Below are 26,504 nucleotides of genomic sequence, written 5' to 3' on the forward strand. Positions count from 1 at the left end.
TCTAAACCAGGACCAGTACACCATCTGATATCAGATATCTAACTGATCATTGTGTCTCCCTGAAACCTGGCTGCGCCATGGAGATTATGTTAGTCCAGATGACCTGTCTGAGGGCAGTGCTGTTAAGATTACACGTTAGTCCATATTTTTTGTGTGTGAATTCATACGGTGATTAAAACCTTAATGCATAAATAATAAGTTTAAAAAGGGATGTTTGATTTGAAATTGTACTAACATATTTTATATAAAAATATATCTTTACATTTTGTTCTTTATTACAAATGCTATTGTTTATGTTGAAGTTAAAGGTAAAATGACCAGAGTTTAGTGAAGGCCACACCTTTTGCATTGTGGTAAAAAGGTATCCAGTGAGAGAGAAATGTACGGGCTCAAACTAAGATTTTGCGCGGTAATTGTGCTTTTGTATTCAGCCTTGTTATATTTGTTTAATATTTGTTCTAATTTCTTTTATTTAATGCCCTTTCCGTACTGTTGTGACGCTAACATTGTGGGGCCCGCTAGTTAGGGAACGTGTTTAAGAGACTGTAAAATGACTGAAAGTATTTTGAATCATTGTATTTAATGTGTTTATTTTCTATGTAGTTTTTACGGTGTCTGACGATGGAAATTTGGAAATAAATGTTCAAAAGACATCTGTATGTGCGTGGCCGTAATCAATGGGACCAGTGTAATTACAGAAGTTACTCCTCCCAGTCAGAATAATACTCTAATTCCTAGAGGCCCGGCCGGGGTGGGGGGTGGGGGCTGCAGCATCTTTGATTCAGCTTGTTAATAATCCTAACCCTAGACTAAATTAGAACTCGTTTGAAAGCCTCGTTCTTAACCTTCAACATCCATCATGGAAAACATTACAGCCACTTATATTTGTTGGTTTTTACCGAGCTCCAGGACCAGATTCTGAATTTTTATTTGAAATCTCAAGAGTTTTTATCAGGTGTAGTCCATAAATCAGACAAAGTGCTTATTGTAGGAGATTTTAATATCCATGTGATGCCATGTTCAACTGCTACACTGCGGTGCCCTGCTACGTCCTGCTATGCCATGAACTACTACAAAGAACTGCTACAAACTACTAATTTTTTCTATTTTTGTTATTGCCACTCTTCATTCTAACCCCAACCGGCCCGTCAGACACCGCCTACCAAGAGCCTGGGTCTGACCGAGGTTTCTGCCTAAAAGGAAGTTTTTCCTCGCCACTGTCGCACTGTTGCTTGCTCTGGAGGAAACTACTAGAACTGTTGGGTCCTTGTAAATTCTGGAGTGTGGTCTATCTGTATAGTGTCTTGAGATAACTCTTGTTATGAATTGATACTATAAATAAAATTGAATTGAATTGAATTGAATGTGGACGTTGCCAACGACAGCCTTAGTGCTGCTTTCATCTCACTACTAGAGTCAGCTGGTTTAAGTCAGAGTGCATAAGACCACTCACTGTTTGAACCACACCCCCAACCTCGTGCTGACGTACAGATTGAATTAGATTATACTTTATTCATCCCACAACGGGGAAATTTTGTTGTTACAGCAGCATCCAAATTGAAGATTTAATAGTATAGCAAAGTTTAGATTGGTAAGACAGTCTGAAAATGTGTAGGAAGGCCCTCAGAAATGCCAGATCAGACTATTACTATTAATTAATAATTAATAAGAGATCAAACTATTACTCCTCACTAATAGAAGCAAATAAGAACGAGGTTTTCAGCTCTGCAGCCAGACTGACAGAGTCCCAGCTCTACTGAGCCATCTGTTCCTTCAGACCTTCACACACACACCACCCAACACTGGAGCTGGTGTCCTTTCGGGGCTCACCCAGTAAGAGCGTGCGCCCCGTGTTGGGGTCCTGCAGCAGCCGGGTTTGAATCCGACCTACAGCCCTATGCTGCATGTCCTCCCCCATATCTCTCTCTCTCTCCCCTTTTTATGCCTATCAACTGTAATAAAGGGGAAAAGCCCTAATAAAATAATAATTTAAAAAAAGTTGTGTCCTTTCACATTATGTGTTCTCCTGTACGCCAGAGACCCCCCAGACCCCTCTGAGTCTACGCCGGACCCTACGCCGTAGCCTGACATGCACCTTTCGAAAAATGTAACTACAATGTAATGTAACTGTAATGTAAATGTAACTGTCGCGGCGACTTACGTCTCACGACTGTGGCTTGGCGTTGCATTCCCCCCCCCACTCATCTCCTGGTTCTCCTTCTCCATGAACCACATGATCTCCTCCTGCTGCAGAAAGAAGAACAGGGAGACACTTTTGTTTCTCTCACTAGGACTCTAGAGTCACTACTCCCTCTGCAGATAATCCCCCCCCCCCCCCCCCCCACACACACACACACACACACACACACACTGGCTCAACGCACAAGTATAACCACCAGGCCACTTAGACAGCTCTGCGTGGAGCCTCTACACAGCCATAAGACAGTTATAAGTCATAAGTCAGGAGTAACTCAATTTCTAAAAAGCCAACAACAGAAGATAGTATGCCATCTGTAGTTATACATTTTAATAAAGTTTCATGCAAATCTGCCGTCGAACCGACCCCACCAGCTGTGACCTGCGCCAGACATTGGCTGAACGACATCTGGAATTACTCAAAAGATGAATTGATCATAACTGATCTACGAAGCTTTAGTGAATTATTTGTTAACCTTTCATAAAGTTATAAGTTTAGAAACCTTTTGTACATGATGTTTTTTTTAGAAAGTGGACGCAGCCCTGAGAGCTGCAGGCACTTGGTTACTAGGAGCCCATTGGACCAATGAAGACACTATGCAAAGCACTTTGAATTGCCTTATTGCTGAAAGGTGCTATTGAAATAAAGTTTCCTTGTCTTCCAACCTCAGCCTGTCAGTCAGTCCCCAGGGCATAGAAACCACTGTTGTGCCTGGTTAACGTCAACAGCGCCGCGACCGCTTTCACCTCGACATTAATATCATATCACATTGAATGGTGTCTGCGTGAAGTTTTGAAAAACTATAACCACACTTAAAACCACTATATCGGCTTTGCCGTGAGTCACTGTGACTTCAACAAAACTGCAGAGCCGACGTAGTTTGCTTGGGTTTACTCCATCTGCACCTCTGTGTGCGTGCGTGTGTGTGTGTTTGTGTGTTTGTGTGTGTGTGCGTGTCTGTGTGTTTGTGTGTCGCAACCCTATCGGAAACAGAAATAGAGTCAGAGATCTCAGAGCCTAATCATTCCCTAACCTTGACCCAGCCCCCAGTCCAACAAATCTGAACCAAAGCCCCTAAACTCTATGAAAAATAGTTGCATGTTTTGTGCAGAATTCCAATTTGTCCTTGTAAGTGTAATAATGCATGCATGCTGATATCAATCTTACAGTATTGAGGACACACACACACACACACACACACACACCACACACACACACACACACACACACACACACACACACACACACACACACACACACACACACACACACACACACACACACACACACACACAAGCGGTGGACCTGGCTCAGGGCTCGATGGCGGCTGGCCTTACTGGCTCTCAACCAGACTGGCAGGTGGTCAGGGGCTCAGCGGAGGCTCGGGCATCATTACGTGTGAGTGGCTTCCTCTCTCTCTCGCACCTCTCCAAACGATTGGCGTTGGAGAGCTCAGACAAGCGCGGAGAGGGGGGCTAACTGCCACTGAGGTGCATGTTTGCTTTGGCTTATTATTAATTACTGTGCTGCAGGCAGCAAAGCCTCTGCGTCTGCGGCCACTTCATCAGTCAAACACACTCCTGCGCCAGTGAGCTGCCGGGATGCTGGACAGACGCTGCTACTCACTGCTCTCTGGTTTGGCTGCCCTCTGGTAGAACTTGAGCTCCGAGAACAGGGGGCCATTCTCCTGGTACTCCTGCACATTAAAGCGCACGTTATTAACACTTCTGATTATCACTGGTCGAAGAAGCACAAAGCACTAAGCCCTAGTGTGCATCACACATTTGGGTTGTGAGAGACGTTAGAGAAGTTGTAGGGAACGTGAGACGCGGTGAGTCACGGGAAAAACTATTAACGTGGTACCGATCAGCTGACTGACTGTTTTGACTGTTGCATGTCGCTGCATGGCTTGCCTGTTGAACTGAACCAGGCTGCCGACAGCTCGTGCCTGAGTCGGCCGAAAACAAACCATTGACTGTGTTTTGAGAATTGTATACATTTTGTTTAGGGATTATATTTTGACTTTGTGTTTTTCTGGACTAAATGTTATTGAGTCTTGTTATTGTTTTAAGGTTCTCAACATTATTAAATTGTATGTTAATAATCTGCCTAACTATAAGAAAACCAAAGTTGTGTGTTTATGGTCTTTATGCTACGTGCCTACTTTAATCCAAACGTAACAAGGCGTACATCCTTTGTGTTGGTTGACATTTGAGTGTGTTGGCTACAAACTTTTGCCAGAATATTTCCTGGCTGGCACCCCAGCAAATAAAACAAAAATAAAATCTTAGTTGCACACAAAAGCGGTCAGCGTGTGTATTTTGTCCATAGCAATCCCCACCAATAGGTCCCCAAACGTCTCAATAAGAAAATAAACGTATTCTTTGTAAATATTTACAATCATTCCCCGAAAGAACGAAGCAGCAGGCCTGCCTTGTTCCACGATCCAAGTTTTCACTGAAACGTCGTTTTCAGCGTGTAGCTCGCTAGCTCGAAGTTTGTTGTCGTTTCCCGAAGCGAACAGAGTTTGAGAGCGGGAAAGGAGAGGGACATTTGGCAGAACATCTGGCAGCGCCGAATGCAGGGCAAAACTGGAAATGTTTTGTTGCTGATCCAGACTTTGTCTCAACTAATATGTTTTGCATTAATTTCCTATTCAGAGCTGTATCCCTGTTGTCGCTTAATACCTGCATGAAACATGGCATCCCAACAAAGGACAGTTCTATTTAGATTCAATTGAGTGAAAGGAGAATCCCTCCTTTTTCATTCCCTCGATTTTCCCCTCTACCTTCAACGAGTTTCCCTAATCCCTAAACACAATTCAGATGTGATCATAACATTTGACTTAATACATTGTATTTATAGGTGGTATTTCGTGACTGGAGCACAATAATCATGCATATATAAGTTAATCTAGCAGGCTGGTTGTATGCCTATTCATGTGACAGGAGTGCGGATAATGTTGCCTTCCATTAGGCGTTTTATTACAGTCATTTTCAAAGTGGTATCTGGGGGAAAACCATTGGCCAATTTGGATGATTGACACCATTTACCATGTAGGCAGACTGAAGCCTCCCAGAATGGAAAATCCCTGTAGACTGTCAGGAATTATTCCAAAAGTGACACAGAGCCACTGGAGTGAAAATTAGCAGCTTAGATGTGCCTTTGAACGCAACTTTCCCTTTACAAAACAGAAAAGGTAAGATATATTTATAGTTCTCATTCATAGCATTCGTTTCGATGTCTCACTATGGGATACGCCTCCCTGCGTATTCCTCAGAAGCATTTATCTCATTACGCCAATCCTGATTGGCTGGTGATCGAGTGTCCGCGTCACGTGGGTCCATCCCCCTTAAATAGCTTACGCTACGACGCGGACACCATTCTAAAACCTCTTCTCGCTTCGAAGCATATCTCAGTCGTGCAGGCTAGCTAGCTAAACTGTCCACAGACCGGAGCCATCCTAGCTAACTTCTCCGTCGCCGGGCGCTAGCTGCCTTCGACACGACTCTTCGGTCTCACCACAGACTGGAGCGTTATCCGCCTAGCCGTTTCACGGTAAGGCTATTTCTGCGCGTTAGCACACCAGCTACTGCTCAGTATCTTCGCGTTTAGCACTCCTGCTAACGAAGATGTCTTCTGACGTCCCTCACACCAGAGGACACGAAGACTCAGGGCTCGACTTTGCCGTTGTGGTAACAAAATTTCGAGCAGGGACACACACCAGGTCTGCTCTTGTTGCCTCGGGCTGGAACACGCCCGCCTGGCCGTTGAAGCCCCTGGTTCGTGCAGGCATTGTGCCTGCTTTACCATGAAGAGCCTTCGCCGACGGCTAGCGCGCCAAGCTAGCTTGTCGGGGAAGGACCCATACCTGCCCAACACCAATTTGCCGGCCGGCAATGAGGTGTCTGGTGCGGATGCCGTACCGTGCGCCGGTCCCAGCTGGGGCTCACAGCTGGAGCTGGGCCCGGCGGCCCCGCTCGCGGAGGACGTACTCGAGCTGGACTACGAGGACGAGGACTCCTCGGAGCTCCTCATATCAGAGGATGACGAGGACGAGTTTGAAATGTTCATCCCCTCCGCCCAGGCTGTCAAGCCTGATGCTGTGTCTGCCTTCGGAGACGAGGACGGAAGTGTACCAGCTTCCCCCGCTCCCAGTATGGACATGCAGGACGTGTGTAAACGCGCTGCGTCCAGGCTGAACATCCCTTGGCCCGCGGTCATGGTGGAGCCCACCAGATCACGCTATGAGGGAAGAAATTGCCCCTGACCAAGAGGTCGGCAAAACAGCTACTTCCAGTTTTTCCTGAACTGCTGGAAGAGGTATCCTCTTCGTGGAAACACCTCCCTTTCAGCGGTAAGACCCCGATTCAGGGAGCTTCCTCCCTGGAGTTTGAGGGCATGGAGAAGCTTGGAATGTCCCGCATGCCCCCGATGGAGCCGTTGGTTGCAGCCCACCTCCACCCGCGGGTGACTGCGGCAACCTCACGGACCCCCACACTGCCGTCGAAGGCGGACCGTTTCCAGTCTGCCTTGAACGAGAGGGCGTATAAAGCGGCAGCTTTAGCGGTAAGAGCTCTGAATGTCTCCTCCATGCTCACAGCGTACCAAGCGGAGCTGTGTGAGGACATGGTCACCAAACCAGAGCCTGCTGTGTGGGAAGAGATAACTGTGATCACGGACATCTGCCTCCGCGTGCAGCGCTGTGCAGTCCAGGCCACAGGTAAATCTATGGGGCTAATGGTTCTACAGGAAAGGGCTAGATGGCTCAACCTGACGAACCTGTCTGACAGGGAAAAAGAGGACATTTTGGACATGCCCGTCGTCCCTGACGGGGTCTTCGGCACCGCTCTGGCCTCAATGCAGCAGAGGTGTGAGGCGAAGAAGAAGGAGGACGAAGCTCTTCAACTTTGCCTCCCTCGGAAAGCCGAGCCCCCCCCCGCCTCCAGCCACGCGCCAGTCTTTCTCTCAAGCTGTCTCGCGGTCTGCTCAGTTCAAAGTCCCCAAGCGGCCAGATCCCCAGCCCGCCCCAGCTGCCCCACCCCAGCAGAAGGCGAGAGGGAGCTGGCCCAGAAAAGCTCCTGCGCAGACGACTGCCCCCCCGGGACAGCCAGCCCAGGCAGCTTTTCAGCAGGTAAAAAAGAAGAAGAGGGCGGTTTGACAACCGAGCTCTCTCCACCTGCGTCGGGGCTGGAAGTTCCCCGTTCACCAGCCCCACGTTTTCTGTTCGTAAGTGTGATGCCCCCACGCTCCCCGTTGTGGCGCGCGCTGCCAGACGGGCGCGTCCCCTCCAAGGGAAGCGGAGACTTTGTTGCGGCGATGGCAGGCCCTGCCCCCCACCCAAGTCACCTAAGCACACACTCACTCTGTTCAACAGAATTAAAGCATGTTTCACTGTCGCATCCAGACATAATGTCGAGGGCGCAGTTCGAAAAAATGAACAAAAAAGCAATAAGCGGCTCAGTGGCTTCACCGCTCCAGAGAGGAGCCACGGCTCCTCTCGAGACGCGGGATGCCAACGACCCCGTCAGTGCACTAACACTTCGCGCATGCGCATTGCCGACCACGGGTCGTTCCCGAGTCCCGCCACTAGATGGCCTCATAGCTCAGTTAATGAGGGCACAGAGTGTAAGGGACACGTTGGGGGCTGCCACTCCTCTCTCTTATCAGAGAGAGAGATGGACAGCTATCACAAATTCAGCCTGGGTACTGAGAACAATATCTCGGGGCTACAGGCTTCAATTTGCTGTTACCCCCCCTCGCTTCTCGGGCATACTCTGTACACAGGCCGGGGGGGAGTCAGCTCGCGTTCTACAGGAGGAAATTATCTCGCTGTTAGAAAGGAGAGCGATATGTGTAGTGCCCCCCGAGCTGAGTCGGAGCGGCTTTTACTCCAGGTATTTTCTGGTCCCGAAACGGGGAGGGAACGGAATTCGCCCTATCCTGGACCTGCGGGCTCTGAACAAATACCTCCGAAAATACAAATTCAGGATGCTCACTCATGCGTCTCTGCTTCGTCTGGTGCGCCAGGGCGACTGGTTCACATCTGTCGATCTGAAAGACGCGTATTTCCATATTGCGATCTATCCTCCGCACAGGAAATATCTGAGGTTCGCTTTTCGGGGTGTCTGTTACGAGTACAGAGTGCTTCCCTTCGGTCTGTCTCTGAGCCCGAGGGTGTTCGTGAGGTGTACCGAAGCAGCTGTAGCCCCGTTAAGGCGGCAGGGTCTCCGTCTGGCTACATATCTGGACGATTGGCTCCTTTTGGCACAGTCAGAGCAGGAGTCTGTGACGCAAACGCGCATCCTCATCCACCATCTGACCAATCTGGGTTTTATAATAAACACAGAGAAGAGTGTGCTTTCCCCAGTGCAAAATATAATATTTCTGGGGCTATCTCTGGACTCGGTGTCCTTCACAGCCCGCCTGTCGGCGGAGAGAGTGAGGGTTATCAGGGCTTGTCTCGCGCATTTTCGACTACGCGGGTCCGTTGCTTTCAGGATATGTCTGAGGTTACTGGGGCTTATGGCGGCGGCTATTCTGGTGATCCCACTGGGCCGCCTGTTTATGAGGGATTTCCAGCGTTGGGTTACCTCCCTCAGGCTGGATCCTGTGCGTCATGGCGCACGGAGGGTAACGGTTACTGTGGAGTGCGGAATGGCGCTGCGCCGCTGGAGGCATCCGGCTTTCTTGGCGCAGGGAGTAGCCTTGGGCACCGTCCTGGCTCGGAAGGTGGTCACCACGGACGCGAGCCTTTCGGGCTGGGGGGGAACACAGGAGGGCCGTTTTGTGAGAGGCGTTTGGAGCGAGAGTCTCCGGCGCTGTCACATAAATTACCTCGAGCTCCTGGCGGTGTTTCTCGCCCTGAGGCGTTTCCTGCCGCTTCTCAACGGACACCATGTTCTGGTGAGAACGGACAACACGACAACGGTAGCCTATATAAACCGTCAGGGGGGCTTGCGTTCCCGTCAGTTACACACGCTGGCACGCAGACTGATACTGTGGAGCAGCAGGCACCTGCTGTCTCTGAGAGCGACACATGTCCCCGGGGCTCTGAACCACGGTGCAGATTTGCTGTCCAGGGGCGCGCCGCTGTACGGCAACTGGACTCTGCACCCAGCCATTGTGGGGCAGGTGTGGACGCGCTATGGCCGGGCCGAAGTGGACCTGTTTGCATCGAAAGACAATGCGCAGTGTCCGCTGTTTTTCTCAATACGCGATCCAGACGCGCCTCTCGGCGTGGACGCGCTCGCGCACGCGTGGCCGTCAGCTCTCCTGTACGCTTTCCCTCCTCTGGCTCTGATACCCCCAACTCTATCCAGGGTGAGAGAGCACCAGTGCAGGATGATTCTTATAGCTCCACACTGGCCAGCGATGCACTGGCTGGCGGAGATTTATCTGCTCCTTTGCGGACAGCCGTGGCAACTCCCACTACGCAGGGACATGCTGTCCCAGGCGGGGGGGACAATCTTTCACCCGCACCCAGAGCGTCTGGCGCTATGGGCTTGGCCCGTGAGTGGTGCAATTTAAACACAGTCGGGCTCCCACAGAGCGTGATTAACACTATTCAGAGTGCCAGGGCTTCCTCCACCAGATCACTGTATGACTGTAAGTGGAGGGTGTTTGAGGAGTGGTGTCTCAGGGAGGGACATGTCTCTTTTCAGTGCCCTGTTGGCGCAATTTTGTCATTCTTGCAGGACTTGATTGACAAACATAAAGCCTTCTCCACCATAAAGGTGTACCTGGCTGCCATTGCAGCTTGTCATGTGGGGTTTGATGGTAAAACAGCTGGCCAACATCCTTTGGTTTGCCGTTTTATGAAGGTGCACGACGGCTGCTCCCTGTTTCCAAGCCGTTGACTCCCACATGGGACCTGGCGGTGGTGTTGGATGGGCTTGCTAGCCCCCCTTTTGAACCACTGGGGGAGGTTGACCTGAAGCATCTGTCTTTGAAGACAGTGCTGCTGCTGGCCTTGGCGTCTGCAAAACGGGTTGGCGACATTCATGCGCTTTCTGTGCATCCGTCATGCACTCAGTTTGCCCCGGGGCGTGTCAGGGTGTTATTGAAACCTAATCCTGCCTTTGTGCCAAGGTGGTTGGCTCATGCTCTCCCATTGACCTTTTGGCGCTCTGTTCCCCGCCTTTCTCTTCCTCAGAGGAACGGCGGTTGCACGCGCTGTGTCCAGTTCGTGCTCTGCACTTTTACATGGACAGGACTGCAGGTTTTCGACGGAGTGACCAGCTCTTTGTGTCCTGGGCTAGCCCCCACAGGGGAAAGCCTGTGACAAAGCAACGGCTGTCTCATTGGGTTGTGGAATCCATTGCTCTGGCTTACACGTGTCAGGGTGTGCTGGCCCCACAGGGCCTGCGTGCTCACTCAACTCGCGGCCTTGCTGCCTCCTGGGCCTTATTTAGAGGCGTTTCAATCCAGGACATTTGTGCAGCAGCATGCTGGTCTTCACCTCTCACTTTTGTTCGGTTTTATAGACTGGACGTCTCTGCGCCGAGCGTGGCACGTGCAGTACTGGGCACTGAGCCATCGCTGGAGCGGAGCATTGCTACCTGAGTGCCGGTGGTTTCTGAGATAAGCTTGTCTGGCAATACGGGAGTCTCCATATCCCATAGTGAGACATCGAAACGAATGCTATGAATGAGAACTTTAGGTTACTTGCGTAACCCCGGTTCTCAGAGTAGCATGAGTGAGATGTCTCACCAGACAACCCTTCTTGCTGGGGCGAAGCGAGAAGAGGTGCTTATTTGGAATGGTGTCCGCGTCGTAGCGTAAGCTATTTAAGGGGGATGGACCCACGTGACGCGGACACTCGATCACCAGCCAATCAGGATTGGCGTAATGAGATAAATGCTTCTGAGGAATACGCAGGGAGGCGTATCCCATAGTGAGACATCTCACTCATGCTACTCTGAGAACCGGGGTTACGCAAGTAACCTAAAGTTATGCCCACGGGTTAGTGTGGAATTTGGCAGGTGCAAATAGAAGCTAGTTCACCTGTTTCTCACATTATTTCCTTTTTCTAAAACAGGGGGGGAAGAACACCAGCAACCACCAACGTTTGCATAGGACATATGGTTTGTGCGGAGAGTATGAAGTAGAATAATCGCCAGCTCCACATAATGCTCATTTGCACCGTGCATGTGTTTTTTTCTACCTACTCTTTTGGTTGCTTGGTGTTGGGAGTGGGGTGTTTCATTAAGCCAAGCTTCTACCCGCAGATGTGCTGCAACAAAAGGTTGCTGCATGTTTAGCATGCCACTGTACGGTGTTTGTTGTGAGACACAACGCAGCTCCGCTGGCTTTCGGGTTTAAGATGCTATGGTTCCTTGCGCGGAACGCTAAAATGTCCCAGCCTCGATTAACGGTTAATGATCAGTTAACAATCGGTGACCAAAGGTGGCCTATTGTTTTCTTTGTCGTTGCATGAAACGCTGTCTTATCCTTGGCCGGGGATATGTAACCCTTCTAATTGCGGCGGAGTTATACCAACACAAAGAGAAGAGAAAGGGATACTGCAACTGTATCATTTGCACAAAAAGATGTAGCATAAGTCAAGGGATGACAATTTGCTAGTTTGAATCTGAACACAGTCCAAAGTAGAGCCGAATGATTAATCGTTTTCAAATCAAAATCACGATTTGAAAGAACGCGATTTAATCAAATGTGAACTATTTTGTTTAATGTTTGTGGTAACATTAGATTTTAATGAGGAATTCTATGAAATGACGACAAAACTGTTGGCGCGTTGACATGACACAAGCCGTCCTTGATTGCGCACCACCCCCCGCCCTTCCTCCCTGCAGTTGCTAGTAGCCAAGGAGGACACGGAGAATTAAAAAAACACGATGGCCTCTTCAGAAGAGGTAGTTATCTTCACTGGAGTTTCTGCGGGGGAAAGTCACCAGACGACACATTCTTCTGAACATAGTCATACTGAGACATACAGAGAGGCTCGTGTGGGGTCTTAATTAGCTTTGTAGCAACACACTTGGCGACGGCTTGAATGTAACAGACGTTAATTAATATCAAAAGGTTACGCACTAAAGTTTTTACATTTTTGAGTCCTCTTTTCGTTATTATATTTACTGTTTTTTCATGAGATAAATGCTGGAATATTGTTCAACCAATGTCAGAAACTTTATTTAACGTGATAATAGAAGTTACAATATTCAGATTAAAAAATAAATTAAAAAAAAAAAGCAAAATCTATTTGTAATCCCAAATAAGAGTTTTTTCCACAAAGTGCAAGGCCTTAAGAAACGTGTCTCTGCACCCTCACATATTCACACAGCCAGAGTTTGCCAATGCGCATGAAGGGTTCACATACTGAAGGATTTTCCAAACCAGTTAATTGGAAGTAATATTACAATTCAGCAAAAAGTGCCTGCGTAATGCATCTGTGCACTGTAGGATACTCTACTTCCCAAATTGGAGGATCCATCACACTGATTTAAAAATTCCATTTTGCTATGTTGTCCAAAGTTGTTTTTTGGTCTTCATTTGTTGCAATTTTCTAACACTCTTTGTTACACTGACTTCAAAATAAATCCTGTGATGATTGTTGAAGGGTAAACATATAAAAAGGGGAAACGTCACTCTGCTGTAAACAATTATCATTATCATTACATAACATTATGATCCGTAACCATGGTAATAGCTGATTTCTGCTTCCCGCACAAAGTACAGACAGAGCAATATATACTTCCAAGCAGTATTATCGCGCCCCTTTAAGATGTAAGCCTAAATGTACTCACCACTTTTATGACAAAGTCCGTGTCTGCTGCTACAGGTCTGTCCACATAATGGGAGGCTTCGGGACAACAGGAGACACAAAGGAGCAATCAGACAAAACGCTGTCTACAAAGTTGTGATACATTAGGTCAAGTCTCAACTCTTTGACTACGTCAGCCCTTTGGATTTTTTAAATATATTTAAAACGCTGTATTAAGCATTAATTGGTTTGTCAATATGGGAGTCGTTGCTGATTGGAAAGGCCTGTATAGATTAGCGGGGTGGGGAACTGTTATGAAATACATGTCAAGTTGAAATTCTTGTAGCAGTCTAATCTGTTCAAACTGCTTTCACAACCAAGAGAAAAACAGATCAATCCCAGTACAGACACAGACAGATGGTGTCTCCCAGAATCAGTGGGCCTCATTCACCAATAGATTCCTGCATTTTCTCCTAAATTTGTCGTAGAAAAAGTCCACGCAGGGTAGCCCCAGGATTTTCCGCTTTAAATTTCAGACTTTTTAAGATCTTTTCAATACTGTCTAGGAGAGTGGAAGTTGTAGTAATAATAATAGTGATAACATAAAGTAATAATTCAATCTCCACAGCTCTATAAAGAAGGAAATATTCCTTCTTTTTTCCTGCCAACTTCACGGCCGTATGATATAAAATCAGTGTGGATTTTTAGGCCGACAGAAGAAATATTTACCACGTAACGTAACCAGAATTTTAATAAAACTGTTTGTACTCTAAAAACATAAAATTAATCGAGCATAAAAATATATCAATAGAAAAACTCTACGGCATTTAAATATATAAATAAATATAATGTATAAATATTTACATAATAAATAATATTGTTGAATTGAAGAAAAGGCAATAACTAGGCCTTATTATTTGGTGCATACACGTCAGCACTGAAATGTGCATAAGTGGGCTCTTTAGTGTGTGTAGATTCTGTTCTTACCTAAGAACAAATCCCAAATAAGAAATTGGTGGTTGTCAGAATCTGCCTGAAGGGGGTTTTAGGAAGACATTTCTTCTCAAGGACAGATGTGAATGAGGCCCAATGTGTGTATCTAACAGAGAAAGAGAGGGAGTTGTTCTACTAGTCTGCATGCATGCACATGCTTATGACAGTGTGATTGTACATGGTGTGCGTGCTCGTGTGTTTAGGTGTGTCATCAGACACAGTGTTCCCATTACCAAGATAGATCAGTCCACATCCACCTTGACCAATCATTTTCCCCAGCCTCCATTTCTTCTTCTCACTGTCGGTCAGTATGAAGCCCTCTGGGAGAGCTTTGGGTAACGCCCTCTTCCTTGGCGGTGCCATGACAACTGCTTCAGAAGTTGCATAAAATGTGTAAGAAAATATGACATTTGTTATATAGTAAGAGTAAAAAATGCAAAACTGATCAACATTACATGTTCTGATAAGGCTGTGATCCCAAAACCACAGCAACAAAAGTGTAGGCTTCTGAGACAAACAATTAAAAACAATAGGCTATTATTTAAAACATATTCATAAAGTTATTTAAAAAAGGACTGTTTTAAAAGCCACACTAGGCGGCTTAATTTTATATCCGGAACTACAGGCCCAATATTGTTTATTGCATTAGGCTATTTTAATTTGGCCTGCGTGCTATTTTCGGAACTAAACTATTGATATATACAATACTAAAGACATAACAACTAGAACTGAGCGATGGAGAAAATCAAATGTCACCAGATTTTTGACCAAATGCATCAATGTCATATTACCATGATATTGTAGGGTTGACTAATGGTGATTTTACAAAAAATTAACACAATGAAAGTATTGACAAATAATCACCACTAATGTGGATACGATGACTAGCTAAGGGTAAAGGAATAAAATCAAACAGCTAGGAAGTCTGGGAAGTTTAGAAAATGGCATTAATTTTAATGCAGCCTGTAAATCCAGGAAAAGACAACACTTATATATTACGATATCCAAAATCCAAGGCGATATCTGTATATCATATTAAGATATTGATATATTGCCTAGTCTGACTACACAATATTGGTGTTTTTTCAGATAATGACTGATCAGATTGGTCATATTGGGTAGTAGATTAGAACAATGTAATGGCGTATTCATGCCGAGCCGTCAAGGTCAAGGTCCGGTATACAGAATACACGGTATGTAGACTGATGCACCTAATAAGGAACCAAAGTTCACAAGTGCCAGTTCCACCCGGATTTGTTTAGCCGTATGGCGTAAGCAACAGGTGAGGAGTGGCGGTACACTTTCCGTTCTGCCTGCACGATCCGTCCTGCGCATGCGCAAGATGTTCGTGCATACGCATGATAATCCTGATGTACAAGAACTTACGCCACTGCACGATCTGTCCCTACGGCCAGTTAAAAAAGTGTTCCACAGCGGCGGTCTGCCGTTAGCCTCCACCAGAAAGTTAACGTTAGTTTAGCTAACACCTAATTAGGATAACCACTATCCAAGACAACATGTAAAAGACCATCAAAACTGAAAATAATCATTAAAATATATAACAGCTGTTACGTCAATTCTACTTTAATTGTGCTCATTTAAAATACAATCACTCAATACTTGTCTTTATTACTACTGTAAAGTCTTCATTTAGCTGTAGCCTGTTTTCCCAGTGTTTAGTTTGAGAAATGTTTTAGACTGAATCAAGCTGTCAGCTAGCGGTTTGCTGAAATTGCTGTTAGCTAAACTAGCATCAGCTTCCCGGTTGAGGCTATTAAATGTGTGTGTATATGTAACAGGCCCCGGGCGTGAGGCCTGTGGTCAGATTAAAATGTTGTTCTGAAAAGAACAGGAAAATGATGAGACCGGCAACATGTAGTGTGTTTCCTTCTCTCGCTTCTGCCAGACTTTATTTTTCACATAAACATGTCTTCTCAATGTATTCTCAATTTCACAATTCTTCTCAACAGAACATCTTTAAGTTAGTATCATCACCACATAACTCAAACTCAGTTTTTCTCTTGTCTCCTGCTTACAGATTTGATAGCTGTACTAAGCTAAATAACTACAACGTTACTTGTTGCCACTATGATTCCTACCTCGCAAGCTGGGCGCTAACAGATTAGCAGAATGCTGTTAATTATGTTAACAAAATGATACAGCTGGCGTGAGATATTACACAGATAACAGTTAACTCAATACATCTTCATAATCTTTCAAATACACACTCGCTTGAACAACATTTAACATTACTTGAAATAACATAGGAGCCTCAAAACGGGACAATATACCCACTGTGACACGTTCAGGGAGTGCAGCTAGCTTACTGGCTTTAGCGTTAGCATTCCGACCACGTTACTTTGTGTTTCTCTAAACAACTCATAATTACACTCTTTCCCCAGTTTCAAACACGGAAAAGCATTTCTATCAAGTGTTGACCTTATTTCGGCCACAAATGTGTGTTTTTATCTGCAACTAACCTGAAAAGAACAGGAAAATGATGAGACCGGCAACATGTAGTGTGTTTCCTTCTCTCGCTTCTGCCAGACTGAAGACGAGAGGCTAGAATCACAATATGCCGTCTCACTGGGAGGCGCGGCCCCCTTGTGGTGAACTTTGGTATAAAACTTACAAAATAAATTTACACCAAACGTAAAACTGAGGCTCTCATAAAACAATATACATCATATACTTACTATGCAAAACATCCAAAATAAAATACATTATGTGACCACACATTGCTGGGCGTCACACGCTCCCTGACAAAAATAGAAATGGCTTCTGACATTTGAAAACTCTATGTTCTAGAAATAGCTCAACATCGCATTTAATCATTTAACACCACCATGGTGTGGTGTGTGTGTGGGGCATGTAAGGATATGTGATGTAAGGTGCAACACCTGTTAGTTGTGGTAACTGATAAGGCGTTGGCCATGCAGGTATGTAAGGTGAGGTGAATGTAGTGACTGTGTTGACAGTGGGACGCGGTTGCAGTGACGGTTTGCCTAGTGTCTGATATGTGAACATCTGCCTTGGCCTTCTCTCTCTTGCCGACCTTCTAACTTGAGTGGATGTGTCTGCTTCAACATCATCCAAACCTCTCTCTGCATCTCCAACGGCTACAGACTCATCATCTCCTCCACTGTCTATCTCAGCTGGTCCTGAATAAGGTAGTGACTGTGTCACAGACTGGCTATCTCTGGGATTTTGGTGCTTCCTGACTGGAAGGTTACCAGGTCTCTCTCTCCACACAGGTACGGTAAGTTGTCTTTCTGACCTAACAGCTGCTGGTTGAGGCCTGTTTGTTTCTGCGGGCACTGGATCCCTCTGGATCATAGTAGGTAAATAATGGTAAGTGTTCTGTCTTTCCTGATCTCTTTCCTCCACAGGAACCCTTAACCAATACCTAGTAGTGCTTTCTTCTGACTCTGAATCACTTGTGTCACTTGGGCGTTTCCCCAAAGTTTTGTCCCTGCAATGGTTATGCCTCCGTATGGTTTGTCTCTTTGGTACTTGTTCTAACCTTTGTGGCGGGCTTCAACAGGAAGGTCATTAACTAATAGCAGTAAGTTACGGTGTAGGACTCTGGTCTTACGGTTTTCTCCTGTCTCAGGGTAGACTACATACACAGGGTTGTCTGCTACCTGTTCTTTGACTACATAGATGTTCCTTTCCCAGTATGACCTGAGTTTCCCCGGGCCCCCTCGCTCACTGAGATTCCTAACAAGTACTCTGTCCCCGGGATGCAAAACCACACCCTTAAGTCTCTTGTCGTAATAAGACTTGCCTCGTGCACTTGACAGCTTACTGTTCTCACTGGCTATCCTGTACGCCTCAGTCATTCTCTCAGCCCATTTTTCTGCATAACTTTTGTGTGATACTGTGGTTTTCTCAGCCATTAGACCAAACAATAAGTCTACAGGGAGACGAGGATGGTGTCCGTACAGCAGAAAATAGGGGGAGTATCCTGTTGACTCGTGTCGTGTACAGTTATAAGCATGCACGGTTCCTTGGAGATGATCTTTCCACCGCTCTTTTTCTTTATCAGTAAGTGTCCTGAGCATCTGCAAGAGGGTTCTATTGAACCGTTCTGCCGGATTCCCCTGTGGGTGATATGGCGTTGTTCGCGAGTGTCCAACTCCGGATTTCTCCCGTAGGGTCCTGAAAAGTTCGTTTTCAAACTCACGACCCTGGTCGTGATGTAGCTTCCCAGGATATCCAAAGCGTGGGATGAATTCTTCAAAGATGCGGTCAGCTGCTGTCCGTCCAGATTTGTTTTTGGTCGGATATGCTTGCGCAAACCTTGTAAAATGATCCACTACGACCAGGATATACTCATATCCACCTCGACTGGGTTCCAGGTGCAGGTAGTCTATGCACACAAGGTCCAATGGTGAGTTTGAAGTGATGGTGCCCATTGGAGCGCGAACATGTACTGTTGGTTTCTTTTGTTTTATGCACGGACATCTTCTCGTGACATATTCCTCTACTTCTTTCTTCATATATGGCCAGTAAAACCTTTCTCTAGCTAGGGACAATACTCTCTCTGTACCGATGTGTCCCATATCGTCGTGGAGACACTTTAACACCAGGGGTTTGTATACGGCCGGGAGGACTACTTGCTGTCTTTCACTGGTCTGTCTGTAAAGAAGTCCCTTTCTTAAGTGCAATTTGCTCCATTCATGAAGGAGTTTCCTTGCTGCTTTATTCACGGTTAGTCGTGTGTCACTTGTTAGTACTGCGTTGGTCTCCTTTAGTTTAATGATCTCTCCGAGTGCTTGGTCTTCCCTTTGAGCTTTGGCCATCTCCTCACTACTGATGGCTGGGAGAGGTGCCGGGGGTTCGTTGTTGACGTTTGTGGTGAGAGAGAGTGCAGCAACCCACGCTACATCCTGTTCCTGAGCTGCTTTAGTCCCATTCCAGGTGGCTTCCACCACTTCCTGCGACAACTCCTCAGTACATTCTATCACATACTTGTTGATGTCGAGGGGCACACGAGACAACGTGTCAGCATCAGTATTCATCTTTCCGGGTCTGTACTTTATCTCGAACCTGAAGTCAGCCAACTCTCCAACCCACCGATGTCCAACTGCATTGAGCTTGGCAGTACTCATGACATAAGTAAGTGGATTGTTATCGGTGTAAATGGTAAAGTGTGGGGCATAGAACAGATAGTCTCTAAACTTTTCACACACTGCCCATTTAAGTGCCAAAAACTCCAATTTCCCACTGTGCAGACGGTAGTTCTTTTCAGCCGGGGTCAGCGTTCTGGAACCGTAACCTATGACTCTCAGTTTACCATCTTGATGTTGGTAGAGTACAGCGCCAAGACCCTGTTCGGAGGCGTCTGTGTGGAGCAAGAATGGTAGGCTGAAGTCTGGGTAAGCCAAAACTGGAGGATTGGTGAGCCTGTCGATGAGGAGCTCCAGTACTCTCTGGTGTTCACTAGTCCACTCCACAGGAGTCTTGGAGGACAGCTGAGGGCCCTTGGTCTTTACTTGGTGCGGCTGCCTTGTTGATGCACTGTTTTGAATTTTGAGCAGCTCATACACAGGTTGCGCAATGCGTGAGAAATCCTGGATGTAACTGCGATAGTAGCTGAGAAAGCCCAAAAGTTGTCTCACATCACCAACTGTCTCTGCTTTTTTTTTCTTGAGCAACTGAACCGCTTCCAAATCCTTTGGGTCGATGTGCACCCCTTCTGCTGAGACAATCCGACCAACGTACCTCACCTGTCGGCGAAACAGTTCACATTTTTCAGGTCTTAACTTTACGCCATGTTTTTGAAGTGCTCTCAGGACTTTGCGGACTCCCTCGACATGCTCCTCGAAGGTTTTTGAATAACACAGGATGTCATCCAGATAGGGGATACAGCATTCGTCTCTGAGTGAGTCCAGCATCTCTTCCATACTCCTTTGAAAAGCTGCAGGGGCATTGGAGAGGCCAAAGGGTATCCGTACCCACTCGTATAAACCCCAGGGAGTTACAAATGCTGTGACGTGTCTTGAGCCTTCTGCCATGAACCCTTGGTGGTACGCCTTACCCTGATCAAGGATACTGAACCAAGAGTGTCCCCCAGAGTGTCGGTCAGATCTTGGATCCGAGGTAGTGGGTGTCTGTCAGGGATAGTCTTCTGGTTCAACAATCGATAGTCAATACAAAGGCGCAGCGAGCCGTCCTTTTTTCGGACGCACACAACAGGGGCTGCGTAAGGGGACTTCGACTTGATGATCCATCCTTTTGCTAAGAGGTCTTGGATGTACTCCTTTACTTCCGCGAAAAGTGGTTTTGGAATAGAAGAGTAGGCTTTCTGTACCGGAATGTCATCTCTGAGGGTTATTGACATGTGTAAACTTGGAATACAGCCAATATCATCAGCATCTCTGGCGAAAGCAGGCGACTCTTCATACAGCATTTCTCTTACAGTCTGTTGTTGCTCCTCGTTGAGGTGACTTACATCAACTGGTGGTTGCCACCGTGTGGGTATTCTGGCTGAGTCAGATGGGGTAGTCATGATACCCTGAACCGTCACTCCTTCTTTATCAGGCAAGTCAGTTTCAACTATTTTTTTGATTGGCTGAATACTGCCAAGTGGGGATTTTCTAGGCAGGATGATGTCATGTTTTGTAGGGTTCCCTAGAGGCACAGCTACGTAGGGGTTCGTCTCATTCTGAATCTCAAGCAAGCCCTCACCTATGTCTAGTTGCTGTAGCTGTACGCAACTTTCCTCTGGTTCAAACAATACTAATGAGTCAGAGGGGTCAAGCTGAGGAGGCACTCTACACTTCACCCAGGTTACACTACCCGCAGGGATTATTCTCTCTTTCTGCCCTATTCTTAAGCGTCCCTGTTGTGCGACTGTTTTTCTCGTTTGTACAAAGTGTACAATAGTCTGTGCTGTCTCATCAGGAATGGACATGGCTCCACCTAGCAGTTGGGTTAAAGTGGGGCCTAATTTCTCTGGTTTTCCCTGGATTACCACTTCCACTACATTAAAGCCTATCAGTGGCATTTCAAGTGATAATGAACTCACCAGGAAGGGTACATTAATTGATAAGTCAGGGTCCTCATTACCAGGCAAGTTCACAGTGATGATGACCCAACCATCAAAGGGAATGACTTCTCCATTTACCGCGTACACTTCCAACTTCCTTTTGTCTTTCAATAGGTCAATGAGCTCCGAAAGAGGGCGCATGTCAAGGTCAGGTAAGTATTTGTCCTTCCAGGGCCTATCTATCATGCTGACTTGAGCTCCAGTGTCTACTAGCACATTAACTGCTAGACCATTAAGGATACACTTAGTTAAAGCTTTTCTACCTATTAGTTTGGCAATTTGTACATTGCTGGAAGCTGCGGAGTCTTGCACAGTAACAGTAGTTTTCTTACTATTACGTTTTTTTTTTACCTTAGCTGTCTCAGTGGTTGTGTCTAGCTTATTCATGCTGATCCACTGGCTGACGTCTAACCCTGCTTCTGCACCTGTCAAGTGGGACGTGGGAAGGGCTCCGGTTACTGTCTGTCCCCCCTCAGCAACCGGTTGGCGTTTCCCTGATGCCTATGGTGTTTTAGACAACCTCTAGCTCTGTGGCCCTCTTCGCCGCAAAGAAAACAGTGTCTACAGTCCCGCAAACCCTGCTCTACACACCTTGGACAACCATAGGATCTCTCTTTTTTGGTAATTTGGGTTTTTGTAGGTGAACAGTGACAGGTTTGGTCTCTCTGTACTTTTTCTGCAAGGGTGTCTACTAGCTTGGTGAGCACATCTATTTTCTCTGTGAGCTGTTGCACTGTATCTGTTTTGGCTTTCTGCTCCACAGTTCCTTTCTTTACCTGTGGCTGTTCCACGATTCCATTCTCAACTTGAGCACTGTGTGCAGCGGCATGTTTCTGGCGTTGTGTAGGGCCCAACCTACGCTGTCTTTCACTTTCATCACTTGTGATTTTCATGACGTGCTTCAAGATTGTCTCATCTGTCACCGTGTGATCTGAAAGTAAGGGTTTCAACTCCCTGCGGATGTCATTGTGTTTGTGTCCTATCCCTTGATATACGGTGTGCAGAAAGACATCTTGGACTGTGTCTGGGCTGTACTTAATCCCAGCTTCCGTTTGTTTTGATGAGAACAGGATTCTTTGCTTCAGTCCAATAGCCCGATAGAGGAATTGCTGAGGGGTCTCATGCTCGCTTTGTTTTGCGCACATTAGCTCTTGAAATAGTTCTGTGCTATTTCTTTCCCCCAAGTGTGACTGCAAAAAGCCCCTGAGCTCGGCTACCGTCATATCTTCCTTATTAACAAGCATGTCCTTGAAATCCCCTGGTTTTATGATCCTGAGCACACCTCTCACTACCTCTGAATCAGTGAAGTTATCTTTGACTCCCTCTTCCATCTGCCTACACACACTGTTGTAACTAATATCAGATGAGTGATCCCCAATTTGGCCTCCCTGTACCTTAAATTCACGGCGCTGAATGTAGGGGAGATCTTTTAGGGACAACCCCTTTTCTGGTGGCTGGTATATGGCAGCATCTGGCTGTGTTCTACTGTGTAGTGGTGCACTGTTCACTGGAAAAGGTTGTGCAATTTTAGGTTGTGCTGTGGCCTGTGGTGTGGGCATATTCACAAACTGGAGGAGTTTCTTACTCAAATCATCATAGTTCAAAAGCATTTGCTGTACATTTTCTGGTAACACATTAGCATTGCTAAGTGTAGCAGCATTGGTTGTGTCAATGACTGGCTGTGTGTTCACGGTGGCAGTAGTGGTTACACTTACTGGTTCAATCAATGGTTCATTAGCTGTGGCTGGATGGGCTAACTCGACAGGAGGAACGGTAACACCCCGAGACTGTACAATCTCGTCCACCTCATCTTTTAGTGCTAACAATTCCCCCAACCCTCTGTCCTCAGTGTCTAAAAGGTTCTTACTGTACATTCGAGCATGGATGTATTCAAAGCACCCCTCTGCATCCTCACTAGAAAGCTCTGATGAATCCTTGTCTGGAACTGGGCCCACATTAGTAGCGATCTGGAAAAGTTCATTAGGCGACAGTAAAAGCAGGCTCTTCCTGATGTCCCACAACAGGCTCTTCCTCTCCTTGTCGGCCATCACAACGTCTTCTCCAGTCCTTTACAGCAGGTCCCTCAGCACCAGCTTCAGCTACACCTCCTCTCAATGGGTTGCACTTCTCATGGACAGCAGCTGCTCACCTCCAGCACTAGGCACTGCACCACCAGCTCAGCCTCTCAATCACGGTTTAAGGATCAGCGTCTCAGAGCATGAAGAGCCAATCCCGGCACGAGCCCCCAAGAATCTGTAACAGGCCCCGGGCGTGAGGCCTGTGGTCAGATTAAAATGTTGTTCTGAAAAGAACAGGAAAATGATGAGACCGGCAACATGTAGTGTGTTTCCTTCTCTCGCTTCTGCCAGACTTTATTTTTCACATAAACATGTCTTCTCCATGTATTCTCAATTTCACAATTCTTCTCAACAGAACATCTTTAAGTTAGTATCATCACCACATAACTCAAACTCAGTTTTTCTCTTGTCTCCTGCTTACAGCTTTGATAGCTATACTAAGCTAAATAACTGCAACGTTACTTGTTGCCACTATGATTCCTACCTCGCAGGCTGGGCGCTAACAGATTAGCAGAATGCTGTTAATTATATTAACAAAATGATACAGCTGGCGTGAGATATTACACAGATAACAGTTAACTCAATACATCTTCATAGTCTTTCAAATACACACTTGCTTGAACAGCATTTAACATTACTTGAAATAACATAGGAGCCTCAAAACGGGACAATATACCCACTGTGACACGTTCAGGGAGTGCAGCTAGCTTACTGGCTTTAGCGTTAGCATTCCGACCACGTTACTTTGTGTTTCTCTAAACAACTCATAATTACACTCTTTCCCCAGTTTCAAACACGGAAAAGCATTTCTATCAAGTGTTGACCTTATTTCGGCCACAAATGTGTGTTTTATCTGCAACTAACCTGAAAAGAACAGGAAATGATGAGACCGGCAACATGTAGTGTGTTTCCTTCTCTCGCTTCTGCCAGACTGAAGACGAGAGGCTAGAATCACAATATGCCGTCTCACTGGGAGGCGCGGCCCCCTTGTGGTGAACTTTGGTATAAAACTTACAAAATAAATTTACACCAAACGTAAAAACTGAGGCTCTCATAAAACAATATACATCATATACTTACTATGCAAAACATCCAAAATAAAATACATTATGTGACCACACATTGCTGGGCGTCACATATATATATATATATATATATATATATATATATATATATATATATATATATATATATATATATATTAAATTTTTCTTCTGAGGGTCTTTTACATGCTGTCTCAGCCAACTAACGTTAGCTTTCCGGTGGAGCTTAACGCTGCCACTACTAGTAGCAGACCGCTACTGTGAACAGATCGTGCTGTAAATCCTCGTACATCATAATTTCCATCCGCGCATGCGCAGGACGGATCGTGTACCGACAAGGAGGTTAGTAACGCAATACGCTGTGCATGACACTGCCCTATCATGACATTACGACATCCAAACTTTTCGACGATATCTAGCCTCATTTATCGATTTTGATATAACATTAATATATTGCCCAGACCTAGCTACATACAACACGATATCCAGTATCTATAGCAGCACTAATGGAATGCCTCTTGTCTATTCAAATGGAACTAGTGTTGTAGTAATATTAACGTTACTTTAATATAGTTACACGAAAGACAAGATGTCAAAAGAATGACAATGTAGACAAGACAATGTAGCTAGCTAAGACTGGAGTTAACTATTTAGTTAGCAGCTAAAGTTTAGTTAGCTAGTAAGAAGCAGACTTACCGTTATGCTAATGTGAACCAACCTCCGGAGGGAAACCAAGCCGTAACGGTACGTAGGTCGTCAGTTGAGCCTTGTGAGTAGACATATGTATCGATATCCTGTCATTATCAATAAGTTATAACGAATGACTTCTTGAAATGTCTAGCTAGCCTTCTTTCAACAACTGTTTATTGATGGCCCGGTGGGAAACAGAAACTAAATCTGATAACTTCCTGAAAGTTGTCCCTCCCGCTAACACGCACAGCCAATGGCATGCAAGACGAAGTTTCTCAACAACCTAATAGCCAATAGGAAAGCAGTAGAGGCTGGAATATGTACTAGTATTCATTTACGAAGATAACTCAACTGGCTGTACATGACATAACATTAAACATTAAACACAACCTATTAAACACTCTTCACTATTTTGTATCATCCATGTTTAAAAATAAACGTCATCAACATGGTATAAAGACTAGAAACAAAAGGATGTGAATCAATAGTTTTGAAAATCATCAATTAGAAAAATAAAGTTTAAATTGTATGAGCCCAAGAGAATCACTAAATACATTTAAGGGGTCATAAGATAGAAAAAAAATATATTTTACACAAAATATATTTTTTTTTTCTCTGACTTACTGCACTCTTTTTGCATTGTTCTTGTAAAATGTTGTCACATACAATCATTTAAATAAAAAAAGAAAATCCCCCTCAGGTTGGACATTTTAGGCCAGTGTCAAACTGTCACACAATAATGGAAGGAGTCAAAAGCAAACAAAAAAAGTTGAAAACAAATGTTGGATAGGAAAGAAAGGGTATGACAATAAAGTCTTTCTAAGTCTGTCAAACTGCTGTTTGGTGATTAAATCTTACTTTGTCATTTAGATACTAGTGACGTTACTTTCTTCTTGCATGCTATTTAATCTGTAGTAATTTGTAAAATCATCTAAACAGAACACGATGTGACAGAGTTGTGTTAAGGGATGGAATTGGCTTCTGTTCTGCAGCTAAGAGCATAAAGGCGCAATAGTGATTTAACCTGTTACAATGAACCTGTCTTAAAATAAATATGTCAACCAAGTATCAATAAACTATTTAAAAAAAATCTCACATAACCCAATTTATCAATATCAATTTATCAATTTAGAATATCAACTAAGCTGCAGAGACTGATTTTATTATTCTGTCATTTTATTCTCTTAATACATTTACTGGTTTCAGGTAAGCTGTGTCCTTCACTTGCATTATGAAGTTTGTCCCTGCATAAAAGTGTATTAATTAATTTAATGAATCAGTAATAATGCCTCATTATTGATTACATTTCCCTGTCATTGATAATACATATAAATCCAATAAATCCATTGGTCTAAGTTGTAACTTCTTAAAATGGTCTAACTGCAATTTCAGAGGACTAAAGCATGATTTATGCTTCTGCGTTAAATCTCTGGCGTGGTTATGTTCATAAAAATGTAACTACACGACTCATTTCCTAGTCCTCCTTCTCTGTAAACAACATGAAATCCAGGAGAGGGTTAACTTCTCCTGCTACGAATTTCCCACCGTGGTCCGAAAGCCCAGAGGAGACACGTTGTTTCTCTCACTATGACTCTAGAGTCGCCACTCGCTCTGAAACTATCACCGTCACTCTCTCACTCCCTCTACCACACACTCCCCACACACACACACACACACACACACTCTCTTAAAGAGATCAAAGCACACACCAATGCACAAGTGTAAA

The 26,504-nt window shown here is 45.4% G+C and overlaps 1 protein-coding gene across 5 annotated transcripts; it reads right to left on the reverse strand.

Moving 5' to 3' along the window:
* Positions 1 to 3,235: 3,235 nt before the first annotated feature.
* Positions 3,236 to 25,028, reverse strand: LOC116675718 (serine/threonine-protein kinase VRK1). Of its 5 annotated transcripts, none has more exons than XM_032507348.1 (4): positions 24,785 to 25,024; positions 14,147 to 14,284; positions 12,964 to 13,019; positions 3,236 to 3,893 (listed from the first exon to the last, which is right to left on the reverse strand). In XM_032507348.1, the coding sequence occupies exons 2-4, from the start codon at positions 14,274 to 14,276 to the stop codon at positions 3,816 to 3,818; spliced, it is 264 nt and encodes an 87-aa protein (XP_032363239.1). In that variant the 5' UTR covers positions 14,277 to 14,284; positions 24,785 to 25,024; the 3' UTR covers positions 3,236 to 3,815. The 5 variants fall into 5 exon arrangements, with proteins under 5 accessions (XP_032363239.1, XP_032363241.1, XP_032363242.1 ...); XM_032507350.1 differs by having other exon boundaries at positions 14,147 to 14,281; positions 24,785 to 25,023; XM_032507351.1 differs by having other exon boundaries at positions 14,147 to 14,281; positions 24,841 to 25,021.
* Between the last annotated feature and the right edge of the window lie 1,476 nt (positions 25,029 to 26,504).

Source organism: Etheostoma spectabile, unplaced genomic scaffold, assembly GCF_008692095.1.
Source record: "Etheostoma spectabile isolate EspeVRDwgs_2016 unplaced genomic scaffold, UIUC_Espe_1.0 scaffold00002169, whole genome shotgun sequence".
NCBI classification, from domain to species: domain Eukaryota; kingdom Metazoa; phylum Chordata; class Actinopteri; order Perciformes; family Percidae; genus Etheostoma; species Etheostoma spectabile.

What these genes read in the sequence shown, in the direction of transcription:
- LOC116675718 (XM_032507346.1), bottom strand. Translation starts at nt 23,015, where the DNA reads ATGGCCGACAAGGAGAGGAAGAGCCTGTTGTGGGACATCAGGAAGAGC.